Source organism: Ascaphus truei, chromosome 13 (assembly GCF_040206685.1).
Source record: "Ascaphus truei isolate aAscTru1 chromosome 13, aAscTru1.hap1, whole genome shotgun sequence".
NCBI lineage: Eukaryota > Metazoa > Chordata > Amphibia > Anura > Ascaphidae > Ascaphus > Ascaphus truei.
Window position 1 is genome coordinate 3,111,573 of NC_134495.1, and position 14,955 is coordinate 3,126,527.

The 14,955-nt window shown below is 43.9% G+C and overlaps 1 protein-coding gene across 3 annotated transcripts in view; it reads left to right on the plus strand.

The window, feature by feature from the left end:
- Nucleotides 1–14,955, plus strand: part of KSR2 (kinase suppressor of ras 2) — a 329,003-nt gene that overhangs the window by 228,678 nt on the left and 85,370 nt on the right. For all 3 annotated transcript variants that reach the window (XM_075568096.1, XM_075568097.1, XM_075568098.1), the window contains 3 exons: nt 5,726–5,809; nt 10,932–10,999; nt 13,955–14,073. In XM_075568096.1, the coding sequence (XP_075424211.1) occupies nt 5,726–5,809; nt 10,932–10,999; nt 13,955–14,073 (271 nt within the window). The remainder of the gene's footprint in view (nt 1–5,725; nt 5,810–10,931; nt 11,000–13,954; nt 14,074–14,955) is intronic.

The window sequence follows — 14,955 nt, forward strand, 5'->3', positions numbered from 1 at the left end:
TTAACGCCCCGGGGGTCCATGCTTCTGAATGAGACCCCCTCCGTGTTAATCCTTCCAAGCCAGACCGTGTGGAGGAGCTGCACAGAGGGACACGGCACTCTTCTACAGAACAGAAGCAGTCTCTGTGAGTGTGCCATGTCCCAGAGCAGCTCACAAGGTAAGAAGCAGCCTCTGTGAGTGTGCCGTGTTCCAGAGCGGCTCACAAGGTAAGAATCAGCCTACGTGAGTGTGCCGTGTTCCAGAGCATCTCAGAAGGTAAGAAGCCGTTTACGTGAGTATGCCATGTTCCAGAGTAGCTTAGAAGGTAAGAATCAGCCTACGTGAGTGTGTCGTGTCCCACAGCAGCTCAGAAGGTAAGGAGCAGTCTCTGTGAGTGTGCCATGTTCCAGAGCAGCTCAGAAGGTAAGGAGCAGTCTACGTGAGTGTGCCGTGTTCCAGAGCGGCTCACAAGGTAAGAAGCCGTCTACGTGAGTGTGCCGTGTTCCAGAGCGGCTCACAAGGTAAGAAGCAGTCTACGTGAGTGTGTCGTGTCCCACAGCAGCTCAGAAGGTAAGGAGCAGTCTCTGTGAGTGTGCCGTGTTCCAGAGCAGCTCAGAAGGTAAGAAGCCGTTTACGTGAGTGTGCCGTGTCCCAGAGTAGCTTAGAAGGTAAGAATCAGCCTACGTGAGTGTCGTGTCCCACAGCAGCTCAGAAGGTAAGGAGCAGTCTCTGTGAGTGTGCCATGTTCCAGAGCAGCTCAAAAGGTAAGAAAAAGTCTCAATGAGTGTGCCGTGTTCCAGAGCAGCTCAGAAGGTAAGAAGCAGCATCTGTGAGTGCCGTGTCCCAGAGCAGCTCACAAGGTAAGAAGCAGCCTCTGTGAGTGTGCCGTGTCCCAGAGCAGCTCAGAAGGTAAGAAGCCGTCTACGTGAGTGTGCCGTGTCCCAGAGCAGCTCAGAAGGTAAGAAGCCGTCTACGTGAGTGTGCCATGTTGCAGAGCGGCTCACAAGGTAAGAAGCAGTCTACGTGAGTGTGCCGTGTCCCAGAGCAGCTCAGAAGGTAAGAAGCCGTCTACGTGAGTGTGCCATGTTGCAGAGCGGCTCACAAGGTAAGAAGCAGTCTACGTGAGTGTGCCGTGTCCCAGAGCAGCTCAGAAGGTAAGAAGCCGTCTACGTGAGTGTGCCATGTTGCAGAGCGGCTCACAAAGTAAGAAGCAGCCTCTGTGTCTGTCCAAACCACTTGGTGATGTAGATGTCTGAATATGGGTACCTATGTCATGAGGGGGGAATACTATAGTGACTGCTTCTGTACGGCAGAATATTGGGCCATGTACCTCTGCAAGGCTCTTCCACACTTTTCAGCTTCATGGCTGATGGCTCTGAAGGAAACTCCAATTCATAAGGAGGAGGAGCGGCTCAGTGAGTAAAGACACTGACTGGCACTGAGTGTGAGCAGGGGAACCTGGGAGAAGGAGCGGCTCAGTGAGTACAGACACTGACTGGCACTGAGTGTGAGCAGGGGAACCTGGGAGAAGGAGCGGCTCAGTGAGTAAAGACACTGACTGGCACTGAGTGTGAAGCAGGGGAGCCTGGGAGAAGGAGCGGCTCAGTGAGTAACGACACTGACTGGCACTGAGTGTGAAGCAGGGGAACCTGGTGCAATTCCCAGTGTCGGCTCCTTGTGACCTTGGGGAAGTCACTTTATCTCCCAAGAACAAACAATTATTATTATTATAAGCAGGGACCGTAAGCAATTGCGGCACCGATAACTGTAAGTCTCGCTACATCTGCATCTTGCAGCTAGGATGTCTCTGCCATAACTACAAGGCTACTCCTTGACATCAAACACCTATGTTTATAAAAGAGCAGCGTTGCTATCATAAATCACGAGTAGATAGTCGCAGTAATGGCTGAGGGCGTTCTGCTTTTGTTCTCAGGGACACCTGGTCATTTTGAAAACAACTTGAATGTAGTTATACAGCAAAATGTACCTGGCAAAACCTATCGTTTATCAAAGTCTCTTGGCTGCAAAATAGGGCAAAAAACAGCAGTCCGTTTCTCAAAGGGAAATACGTGTGGGATTTCTTATGTTTGTTAAACCTGATGCATTTTGGTTTTTGCCACAATGTCGCAACTTGTGGATCTTGATTAATAACCTTCATTGCGCGGTAAAATTAAGGTGAATCCAGTAACATCAAGATTATAAACCTGCAAACTGAGCCAGTCCTGTCTATCACTTCAAACCGAGCCAGTCCTGTCTATAGCTTCAAACCGAGCCAGTCCTATCTATAGCTTCAAGCCGCGCAGTCCTATCGCTTCAAACCGAGCCAGTCCTGTCTGTCGCTTCAAACCGAGCCAGTCCTATCTATAGCTTCAAGCCGCGCAGTCCTATCTATCGCTTCAAACCGAGCCAGTCCTGTCTGTCGCTTCAAACCGAGCCAGTCCTATCTATAGCTTCAAACCGCGCAGTCCTATCTATAGCTTCAAACCGAGCCAGTCCTGTCTATCGCTTCAAACTGAGCCAGTCCTGTCTATAGCCTCAAACCGAGCCAGTCCTATCTATCGCTTAAAACCGAGCCAGTCCTATCTATCGCTTCAAACTGAGCCAGTCCTATCTATAGCTTCAAACCGAGCCAGTCCTATCTATCGCTTAAAACTAAGCCAGTCCTGTCTATCGCTTGAAACCGAGCCCGTCCTATCTATCGCTTAAAACTAAGCCAGTCCTGTCTATCGCTTCAAACCGAGCCCGTCCTATCTATCGCTTAAAACTAAGCCAGTCCTATCTATAGCTTCAAACCGATCCAGTCATGTCTATCGCTTCAAACCGAGACAGTCCTATCTATCGCTTAAAACCGAGACAGTCCTATCTATCGCTTCAAACCGAGCCAGTCCTATCTATAGCTTCAAACCGAGCCAGTCCTGTCGCTTGTGCAAGGAGTGTAAGAAGTTTTTCTCACGTTGCTTAGGCCACTAGGTTTCCTTCAGCTTTACTTGATGTTAAAACCTCCCACATCTCTTTATATATAAAATAAAATCTGCTAATTATATCCCTGTACAAATTGCTGTTACATCTTCTTAATACATCTCATGTGGATAATGTTTCAATGGGGTTTTTTGTTTTCCTTCCTCTGGATCAATATACTGTAGTTACATAGTTACATAGTTACATAGTAGATGAGGTTGAAAAAAAGATGTACATCCATCAAGTTCAACCTATGCCAATATTAGACGACAGATACTTTATCCTATATCTATACCATATATATCCAAACCCCATTGCCCGTTTAATGCAAGATAAGATCTTGTTTGCCTTTGCAGCTACTGCTTGACTTTGGGCACTATTACTAAGCCTGCTGTCTACAAGCAGTCCTAAATCCTTCCCCCTCATCTACTATGTATTGTATGTCTTTATTTATATAGCGCCATTAATGTACATAGCGCTTCACAGTAGTAATACATTGGGTAATCAAATAAATAACAGATAATATAAATAACAGATCATGGGAATAAGTGCTTTAGACATAAAAGTAACATTAAGGAAGAGGAGTCCCTGCCCCGAGGAGCTTACAGTCTAATTGGTAACTATGTAACTAGTGTATGCAACTATGTAACTACTGTATGTTATTGTGACAATGTAACTATGTAACTACTGTATGTAACTGTAACTATGTAACTACTGTATGTTGACTTTATAAAGCTTATCCCAACCTAGCTGAAGGAGTTAACCATCTGGATTGAGGGTAGTCCAAATGAAATATTTTGCCTGCTTAACACAAAATGATTTCTGTCCTGGCTAAGGGAAATAAAGACTGACCCATCCCCACCCTACCTGGAAAAATCTCATCTTGCTCTCTTCTCTCTCGTCTTTTCACTCCGCGCCTAACAAGACAGATCGGGACTGTATTTGAATCCCATTTCAGCTGCAAAACTATTAAGACGAGATAAAACTCTCAGCTTAGGCGGCTAAAAAAAAAAATCTAATTAACTTGAGGCTTGGCAGCTCTGCAATAAATTTAACATGGCAAGAAGGGAGGATATTGTGAGAACATTTGAGATAGAAGCACAGTGCTTTCCCCATTCTTACACCGATAAGGCATTTTCCTGTGTATATAAAGTATTGGATTCAGTTAATACTGTGTGCGGGGAGGGTGGTGTCTGAACTAAATAGCTTAGGCATGTGAAAGGCCCGCGCATAATGGTCTCCCTGCTGCAATACTGGGAGAAAAAGCTGCACCGTGTCCGGTTTGATAGATTAAGGTGGCTGTGTCATTTTTATGTTGTCAAATTATCCCCTATGACACAAATTTTCAGCGCACATCTTGCGGTATCAATATATCAAACCATTTGAACCGTTTTTACCCTGTGTGTGCTAGTCTGCGTTTTGGGGAGTGCGTATATAAAGATATAGGAGGTACCACGGAAGAGATACAGAACTCCAATTTTATAATGTACAATATCAACACAATATTTTCACCAGTTGTATCGAAGGAATTTTTTTGTATTGCTTTCGATAGGGTTTTTGCTTCTTAAACTCATGATGCAATTTTTTGCACCAAAATGCACATACTTTTGCATCAATCAGATACTTGATATATTATCCTCATATTTTGCAGGGATTTGATACATAATCCTCTTTAGCCCCAAGCACAGAATTGGCCTGACATTTAAAATAATGTTGTGACATTGTTGCAATGCTTGGTAAGAACAAGGTAAATATGCTCTGCAAGCAGTGCTGAGGACCAGGCTCAGGTAAATTATAGTAAATTATATTTATACTTTCACCCCTGCTCTATTAAAGCAGCAGTCCAAGCTGCCGGTTTTATTAAAATAAAGTATCCCCCTTTAATATGTGCATCAATACAATCCACGCAATTATAAGTAATTAGCTAAGTTGCCGATCGATCTGTTCTCCTGTGATCGATCGTCGAAGATTCGGCTCGGGGGTTCACTAAATGGCTGTCAGTGAAGCAGAAGTGGACCAAAGATACAAAGTTCTGTGGGGAAGATCATGTGACCAGGCAGTCACTAGATACAATTGGTGCACTGCTAGAGAGAGGGCAGGGCTCAAAAAAGGGTGTGCCAGAGCCTGTTTCAGAAGAGGAAGGGGATGTAACTTTGTAAATGGTTGCTATAGAAACAAAAAATGCTTCTTACATGATAATACATTAAAAATGTCATTCAGCGTGGTTTAAAAAAATTCTACAAGTATTTTCTCATAGTACAGAACTGATTTATTTAAAAAAAAGCACACGTAGGATATTGCTTGGTCTCCAGCTATAGAAAGGTCTGCAGCTGAGGAGGGGGCATGTGTCAAAATTTGCTTTGCATTGTTTTTTTTATTATTTTGAAGTAACGTTTCGGATCGCAAATTAGAGCGAAATTGTTCAGTTTTGCCGTACAAACTATATTTGCTTTAAAAAAAAAAAAAAAATGTTTGAATGTACAGTATACAGTATATAATGTTTTTTAAATCTCTTTTTTTTAAACAGTTGGTTATTTTTAAACTTCTGTGATTTTGCAAATATTTAAATATGTGAAAAATTGGCAATTTTGCTGCAAATTCTACAATAAATTGCTCAGTGGGCTTCGCAGTCCCCCTGGAAATGTTTCTTGAACTCTCTTCTTAATACTGTTCCCCATCTTATTGTCCTTCAACCTCCACAAGTTGTACAAGGAATCACATGCGGGGCAGTTCCTTTATCCCCCACCTGTGATTTTCCAATCCTTTAGTGTGTGTTTTTCCTTTGCAGGTTTTCCACCAAGTACTGGATGTCTCAGACTTGTACTGTCTGTGGGAAAGGGATGCTCTTTGGACTGAAATGTAAAAACTGCAAGTATGTTTCAGACTCCAAACACAAAGCTCTTTTAACATAAGAATGACTGTTTATTGAGGCAATACCGTACACCAGAAACTCACATCTTTGCTGCCAAAAGTCTCACTTAGCCTGTGTAAGGGTTGCAATAAACGGACGCACTCACGTATATCACATCTTCTGTATTATGTTTACCATTTGTTTTAAAATATAAGGTATTTACAATTCTTTCAAAACAGAAATGTAAATAAGTATGTGTGTGTGTGTATGTATATGTATATGTACATGTATATATATATATATATATATATATATATATATATATATATATATATACACATACATACTGGGTGGCTAAAATGAAGCTGGAACTAGAAAAACAGCAAAATATCACTTAATGGACCATGTTTCCTAAGCATTGCTATTTCATAAGGTGTCTTCCAGCGCTGGATGGTGTCGTATAGAACAACACCACGTACTGTAGGAAATATAGCCCGATGTGCTACACATACTGCTTTTATTATATTGCTTTTGTTATATATTGGTTAAGGGCTTATAGCTCAGGAAACAATGCTGCAGGTCTTGAAAAGTCCAGCGGAGCCGGGATAAGCACAAACAAATAAATCTGTGTTATATCAATGTCGCTCAGAACAGGAAACATACAATGATTTGACCATGTCTAAGGGCACGGGATAGGACATTGGAAAGAGAAACCATTTCTAATAAAAATATTGGGACTAATTAACCCTTTCTCGGCCGCACATTGCCTGGCAATGCCAGATTGTACTTTGGCAGCACGGTGCTGGCACGCTCTGTGCTGTTATGCGGGGCAGGTTTGTTACTGCAGTACTGAACCCAGTCTCTACGGAACCTGAGAGTTTGGGTAACATATGGCTGGAGAGGATCAAGGACACCTGTGGGATCAGTGCCATATGAGTAAAGAAATAGGGCTGCCATTCAGAGGCTTCATTTATTTATTTATTTATAAAATATTTTACCAGGAAGTAATACATTGAGAGTTACCGCTCGTTTTCACGTCTGTCCTGGGCACAGAGTAAAACAAATAATACATGGTTACAAGTACAGTTACATAATGAGCAGGGTATACATTATATACAAGACATTGCGTGCACAGTTAAAGAAAATATATATTATGAGCGTATGTAACAGTTACAGACCACATTAAAATGTGAGACAGCCTTAGATTTGAAAGAACTTAGCCTGGTGGTGGATGTGAGAGTCTCCGGTAGGTTGTTCCAGTTTTGGGGTGCACGGTAAGAGGAGGAGGAGCGGCCGGATACTTTGTTGAGCCTTGGGACCATGAACAGTCTTTTGGAGTCTGATCTCAGGTGATAGGTGCTGCATGTGGTAGGGGTGAGGAGCTTGTTCAGGTAGCTGGGTAGCTTGCCCATGAAGAATTTAAAGGCAAGACAGGAAAGGTGAACTTTGCGCCTAGACTCTAGTGTGGACCAATCTAGTTCTTTGAGCATTTCGCAGTGATGTGTGTTCATATCATGGGAACTGAACCCCTACTTAACCCCTTAGCTGTTATTAGTCCCTAGCCATTTTTCCCATTATTGGGCACCCATGGACATAGAAATGTAAATATGTTCATATCTCAGGAGCACGTCTCTCCTGCTTTGGCTCCTACGCCCTCAGCCTGTATTATGTTTCTCTGTGACTTCTATTTTCACCTTCACACCTTAGAAATAACAAATAAATCTAATGGTTCAGAACAGTCAGAATCGCACCACTAAATAACTCAGGTCTTTTTTATTTTCCAAACAAACTGCAGGGCCATCGCTCAGCCACTTGACTTTTTGAAATAACCTTCATCAAGTTCTCAGTGGCCGCAGATATATAATGGAACAAACGCCATTTCCAACAGACAAAAATGGCTCCATAAACAGAGACAAAATCAATCTTAATATGACGGTTATTTATACAGATGTACTGTAGCAAGCGTCATTATTCCCCCCGATATCACAACATATCCTGGGATAAGGCAGAAGATCCAAGTTTCCATAGGATATAACCCTTTGAGTGCCGGAGTGTCCGCCGCCCCAGAGTGCCACGACCCTTCCAGCGATCACGTGGCCGGTCACTAATGAGCTGAATGCGAGAAGTTCTCCACGTTCTGTTCCACTTAGTGACAGATCACGTTTTTCCGCAGAACGCGATCTCGCCATTGAAACCGAGCAGGATTATTATGATGTAGCTAGTCCTGTACGTGCGAGTGCCAGACCCCAGTAGCTACGTTTAAAGGGCCCCGAAGGGTTAATGGCAGTGTTGGTGGACATATCCCACCAAAATGGATTAATGAAACACCTGTATGTTAAATTAGATTTACACATAGAGACAAACTCAGTTTAAAAGAGTGATTGTTCTGTATGTTGTTCCGAAATCCCTTTAACATAGGACCTGTCGCCATTATATTTATTTATTTATAAAATATTTTACCAGGAAGTAATACATTGAGAGTTACCTCTCGTTTTCAAGTATGTCCTGGGCACAGAGTAAAACAAATAATACATGGTTACAAATACAGTTACATAAATGAACAGGGTAAACATTATATACAAGACATTGCATGCACAGTTAAAGAAAATATATATTATGAGCATATGAAACAGTTACAGACCAGGTTAAAATGTGAGACAGCCTTAGATTTGAAAGAACTTAAACTGGTGGTGGATGTGAGAGTCTCTGGTAGGTTGTTCCAGTTTTGGGGTGCACGGAAGGAGAAGGAGGAACGTCCGGATACTTTGTTGAGCTTTGGGACCATGAATAGTCTTTTGGAGTCTGATCTCAGGTGATAAGTGCTGCAGGTGGTAGGGGCGAGGAGCTTGTTCAGGTAGCTGGGTAGCTTGCCCAGAAAGTATTTGAGGGTGAGACAGGAAAGGTGAACTTTGCGCTAGACTCTAGTGTTGACCAATCTAGTTCTTTGAGCATTTCGCAGTAATGTGTGTTGTAGTTGCATTGGAGAACAAAACGACAAATTGAATTGTAGAGGGTGTCAAGTCTGCTAAGGTGGGTTTGAGGAGCCGAGCCATATACTATGTCTCCATAGTCAATAATTGGCATTAGCATCTGCTGTGCAATACGCTTTCTGACCAGGAGACTTAGGGAGGATTTGTTCCTGTAAAGTACCCCTAGTTTGGCATAGGTCTTGGTTGTCAGGGTATCAATGTGCATCCCGAATGTTAAGTGGGAGTCAAACCATAAGCCCAGGTATTTAAAACTAGTGACAGGTGTTAGGGTGGTGTTAGCGTTGGTTCTAATCAGGAGCTCAGTCACTGGAATCTTTACAAATTTAGTCTTGGTCCCAAATTCCATTGTTACAGTCTTGTCAGTGTTTAAAAACAGTTTGTTTTGGGAAATCCAGTTTTCGAGTCTCAAAAAGTCAGACTGAAGTATGTGTTGAAGGTCAGAGAGGCTATGGCTGTGTGCATATAGGATTGTGTCATCTGCATACATTATATGTTGCTCTGCATTATAAAAATGACAAACTTAGATGGGCCATATTTATGAAGTCTTTGCTATTCCATAAAACACCTTCCAGTGGCAGAAGGCACTTTGAGGGTTATTCACTAAATTGCAGCAAAATGGGATTTTCAAAGGAACCCCCGCCCCCCACAATTGCTTTGAATGGGACTCCCTTTCTTTGATAAACAGGGTTCTATTGTTTCACCAGTTTTGCAGCCGGGAGACCTTACTGCGGTAAATAGACCCTCCGAAGGTATTTGAAGGTTAGACAGGAATAATGTACCTTGCAGATGTAGCAGGCGTTATTGCAGCCAGTGGGTGCACTGGCACGGTATCCCCGTGGCTCTTTTCCACGTGCGTTCAATCCACTTATAATGGCAGCTGCTGAAGCGTTGTGTTTGTGTCGTTGCAACGCGCCAGCGGCAGCAATAACGACTGCTGCACCTGTATGTCTGGGCTCAAGGGATAGCTACGTGGTACCGCCACGGTGGGTGTTGTATTTACGTGATAAGACAAAACACCACGTGTAAATCGTACAGAACATCAAGTTTGCTCATTTGGAGCGCTGTACCATACACTATTTAGGTTGCTGTACCATGCACTATTTGGGGTGCGGTACCATACACTATTTAGGGTGCTGTACCATGCACTATTTGGGGTGCTGTACCATACACTATTTAGGGTGCTGTACCATGCACTATTTGGGGTGCTGTACCATACACTATTTAGGGTGCTGTACCATGCACTATTTGGGGTGCTGTACATACACTATTTAGGGTGCTGTGCCATACACTATTTGGGGTGCTGTACCATACACTATTTGGGGTGCTGTACCATACACTATTTGGGATGCTGTGCCATACACTATTTAGGGTGCTGTGCCATACACTATTTGGGGTGCTGTACCATACACTATTTAGGGTGCTGTGCCATACACTATTTAGGGTGCTGTGCCATACACTATTTGGGGTGCTGTAGCATGCACGATATCCCCGTAGTCCATAATTGGTTCAGCATCTTTTGTGCAGTATACTTTCTGATTATGGGACTTAGGGAGGATGTATTTCTAGAAATTGTGCCAGTTTAGCATAGGTTCTGGATGTCAGCGTGTCAATATGCAAACCAAACAATAGATGAGGATCAAGCCATCTGCCCCAAAATTGAGGCTGGTAACTGAGAGTAGAGCTGTCTCTAATTAGTATTTCTGTTGTTGGAAGCTTTAGAAGCCTAAGTCCCAAACACCGTGCTGTAGTTCTGTAGTTGCTGTTTTGTCCGTGTTTACCAGAAGTTTGTGTGATTCAGCGTATGACCTTAGAGAAATCAGATTGCAGTACATATTCATGGTCGGAAACGCTGGAGCTCTGTGAATGTAAGACTGCATTGTCCGCATACGTGTGCATGGAGGCTGTCTGACAAACTGTGAGCATGTCACTTATAAATACACAAAAGAGAAAGGTCCCCAGAACAGAGACTTGGGGGACCTCACTGGTAATATCCAGCTGGTGAGAGTTAGAGCCTGGGAGACACACAGACAATCTTCCGGATAAATAGGAGTGCAATCAGAGAGGAACGTGTGGTCCAATTCATCTGAAGTTGGTTTAAAATAATATTGTGGTCAACATGAGCTAATCTTATCTCTTTTATATGTTCTCCGCAGGCTAAAGTGCCACAACAAATGCACCAAAGAGGCCCCTCCCTGTCACCTACTGATCATCCATCGTGGAGGTGAGTGACTTCTTCTCTCCGAGGCGGAGTTGTGACGCGTTTATTCATTTATACTCAATACTAGACAGCAGAATTCACACGCTCTGTGATACTGTGACACATTGTGAGTTCTGTGACACTCTGGCACATTGTGAGCTCTGTGACACTGTGACACATTGTGACCTCTGTGACACTGTGACACATTGTGACCTCTGTGACACAATGTGAGCTCTGTGACACATTGTGAGCTCTGTGACACTGTAACACATTGTGAGCTCTGTGACACTGTGACACATTGTGAGCTCTGTGACACCGTGAGCTCTGTGACACATTGTGAGCTCTGTGACACTGTAACACATTGTGAGCTCTGTGACACATTGTGAGCTCTGTGACACTGTGACACATTGTGAGCTCTGTGACACTGTGACACATTGTGAGCTCTGTGACACATTGTGAGCTCTGTGACACATTGTGAGCTCTGTGACACTGTGACACAATGTGAGCTCTGTGACACTGTGAGACATTGTGATCTCTGTGACACTGTGACACATTGTGAGCTCTGTTACACTGTGACACATTGTGAGCTCTGTGACACTGTGACACATTGTGAGCTCTGTGACACTGTGACACATTGTGAGCTCTGTGACACTGACACATTGTGACCTCTGTGACACATTGTGAGCTCTGTTACACTGTGACACATTGTGAGCTCTGTTATACTGTGACACATTGTGAGCTCTGTGACACTGTGATACATTGTGAGCTCTGTTACACTGTGACACATTGTGAGCTCTGTGACACTGTGACACATTGTGAGCTCTGTGACACTGTGACACATTGTGACATCTGTGACACATTGTGAGCTCTGTTACACTGTGACACATTGTGAGCTCTGTGACACTGTGACACATTGTGAGCTCTGTTACACTGTGACACATTGTGAGCTCTGTTACACTGTGACACATTGTGAGCTCTGTTACACTGTGACACATTGTGAGCTCTGTTACACTGTGACACATTGTGAGCTCTGTGACACTGTGACACATTGTGAGCTCTGTGACACTGTGACACATTGTGAGCTCTGTGACACTGTGACACATTGTGAGCTCTGTGACACTGTGACGCGTTTATTCATTTATACTCAATACTAGACAGCAGAATTCACACGCTCTGTGATACTGTGACACATTGTGAGTTCTGTGACACTCTGGCACATTGTGAGCTCTGTGACACTGTGACACATTGTGACCTCTGTGACACTGTGACACATTGTGACCTCTGTGACACAATGTGAGCTCTGTGACACATTGTGAGCTCTGTGACACTGTAACACATTGTGAGCTCTGTGACACTGTGACACATTGTGAGCTCTGTTACACTGTGACACATTGTGAGCTCTGTTACACTGTGACACATTGTGAGCTCTGTGACACACTGTGACACATTGTGAGCTCTGTTACACTGTGACACATTGTGAGCTCTGTGACACTGTGACACATTGTGAACTCTGTGACACTGTGACACATTGTGAGCTCTGTGACACTGTGACACATTGTGAGCTCTGTGACACTGTGACACATTGTGAGCTCTGTGAAACTGTGACACATTGTTGATGAACATTTCTTGATACCTTTTCTAGTGACTTCTTGTACTTAGTTTTGCTCCGACATGCTGATTTCTGGTTTCTACCCAAGTTAAAATCTTCTCCATTGCATCGCGTCTCTTGATCAGGCCGGCCATACTGCGCGCGATGCAGCACAATTTTGAAGAGACCAAAGAAATTGATTTTTCGCGCAACATCACGTGAGCGTTTGTGCCAATCAGGGCGAACCGGCCTCGTGACGTCACCGCCACGCCTCCCCGTTCCCTAACCCTGATTCCACAGATCGCTCAGGCAACAGGAGCACGCGCCTCCTTGCACCCCGTGACGCGCTCGCCTGCACTATGTCCGCGCCTATGACTATTATTCCAATGCTTCTTTTGGATCCTTTTACTCTTCTGGGGACGGTGAATCATTCCCCGATAGCTGCTCTCTCACCGCTCTCCTGTAGCCACTTGGTAGATCAGACAATTATAAGAGATGGGATCGGACAGTAGGAGTCAGGGTTCTCTCTGTCACATTAAACCTTGCTGACTGCAGTGTGGCAGGAACTGCATGGAAATGAGGATATTTAAACCTTTGGTCTGAGTTATTTTGTCCCTGTTCTTGGAACCTGGTCACATTACTGTTACTTTATCAGTAATAAATATGACTTATTATTTAGCTTGCACTGAATGCAAGGCCAGACAACGTAGAATAATACAAGGGCAGCTAGTTTAAGCCCCAAAGAAATGACAATGAGTTCTTTTAGTAGCAATATTTTTGCATAGATGACGTTTAATATGGCAAAATCTCCCTGATTTTTTACACCACAACGGTTTTTTTCCACAGCTTTTCTCACACTTCTAATGTATAGGGCCCTCTTACTCTCTTGTACATGTAGAAAAAAGGGAAGAGAAAGCACACCGTATACAAAGAAATTCGCAAGTGCACGCATCATAAACAGGATCGATTGAGAGAGATAGAGAAGTCACGACACAGAATAATAATCCAAAAGATTGCAGCGGGTACCTCTGCTGACGTACCTGCAACGGTACCATGCAGAAGGGTCAAAAGCCGGCACACCAAGTGGTGCAATAAATGTGTCTTTACTACTGTATCTCAACGTTTCTTCTTCCCAGTGTAAAGCGCTCTTTAAAAAGGCTTCATTGTAACCGAAATGTTAGCTAGTAAATACACATTTATTGTACCATTTGGTGTGCCGGCTATATATATATATATAGGTATATAATTATGCTGGACCATATGGCAGGAGGATTCCGTGTGGATTTAGACGTCTATATATGCCCGGTGGTGTGGGACGTTTCCCAGACGCGCGGGACCCCAGTTGCTTGAGGTTTTGTTCGCTAATATCTGCTGCTTGTCCTCCTTTTCAGCACGATTAGTCCGGACAGAATCTGTGCCATGCGACATCAACAACCCCGTGCGGAAACCTCCGCGCTATTCAGACCTCCACGTTAGCCAAACCCTCCCGAAAACCAATAAAATAAACAAGGTAAGCCCCCTCCCAGCTCAGTGCTACCAGGTGGGAAACGCTCTAACTGGATCCGCGTGGGAGACACACGCTCGGCTGCATTACACGGCCTCTGGGGATCCTACGTGAATTGCTTTATTTATAGAGGTGCCGTCTTATTATGGGCATGTTCGGAGAAACCGGCTGACGTAACAGAATAACACATGCACATTGTTGCAAATATGCACAAAAGGTTATTGGTCAAATGAGCTTACAATCTAACTTGTGTTAGGATAGGTGCCGTGCTGTTGGTGCGGTGAAGGACGACTGCGGAATTGGATATTTCTGTTGCATCTGAAGGTGTTTCATGGTGTGTCACCGCTTAGTAAATATGGCCCCTCACCCCTATCTTTCCTTTTTTAACCTTTTCCAGAAGTAATTTAGATTTAACTTGGCTGGCTGATAATAAACCGTTTGGAATGCTGTGAGCGCCCCCCCGCTGGTCTTCCTTTCTCCTGTCTCTCCCCTCTTCAGTTCATTCAGAATGTTGCTGCCAGGCGCGTATATCTTACAGCAGGCACCAGATTGGGATTGTCTAAGTCTGTGTTTTTCAACAGGGGTTCCCCGGGCGTCCCTAAAGGGTTCCCTGCAATTGTCAGGTCATTTGATCAGGTCTGATCTCAGACACGCTATTATAGAGGGTTGGGGTTCCATACAATGCATCTGATCTCAGACGTGCTATTAGAGAGGGTTGAGGATCCTTACCATGCATCTGATCTCAGATGCGCTATTAGAGAGGGTCGGGGTTCCTTACAATGCATCTGATCTCAGATGTGCTATTAGAGAGGGTTGGGGTTCCTTACAATGCATCTGATCTCAGACGCGCTATTAGAGAGGGTTGGGGTTCCTCAGAATTTCACAATA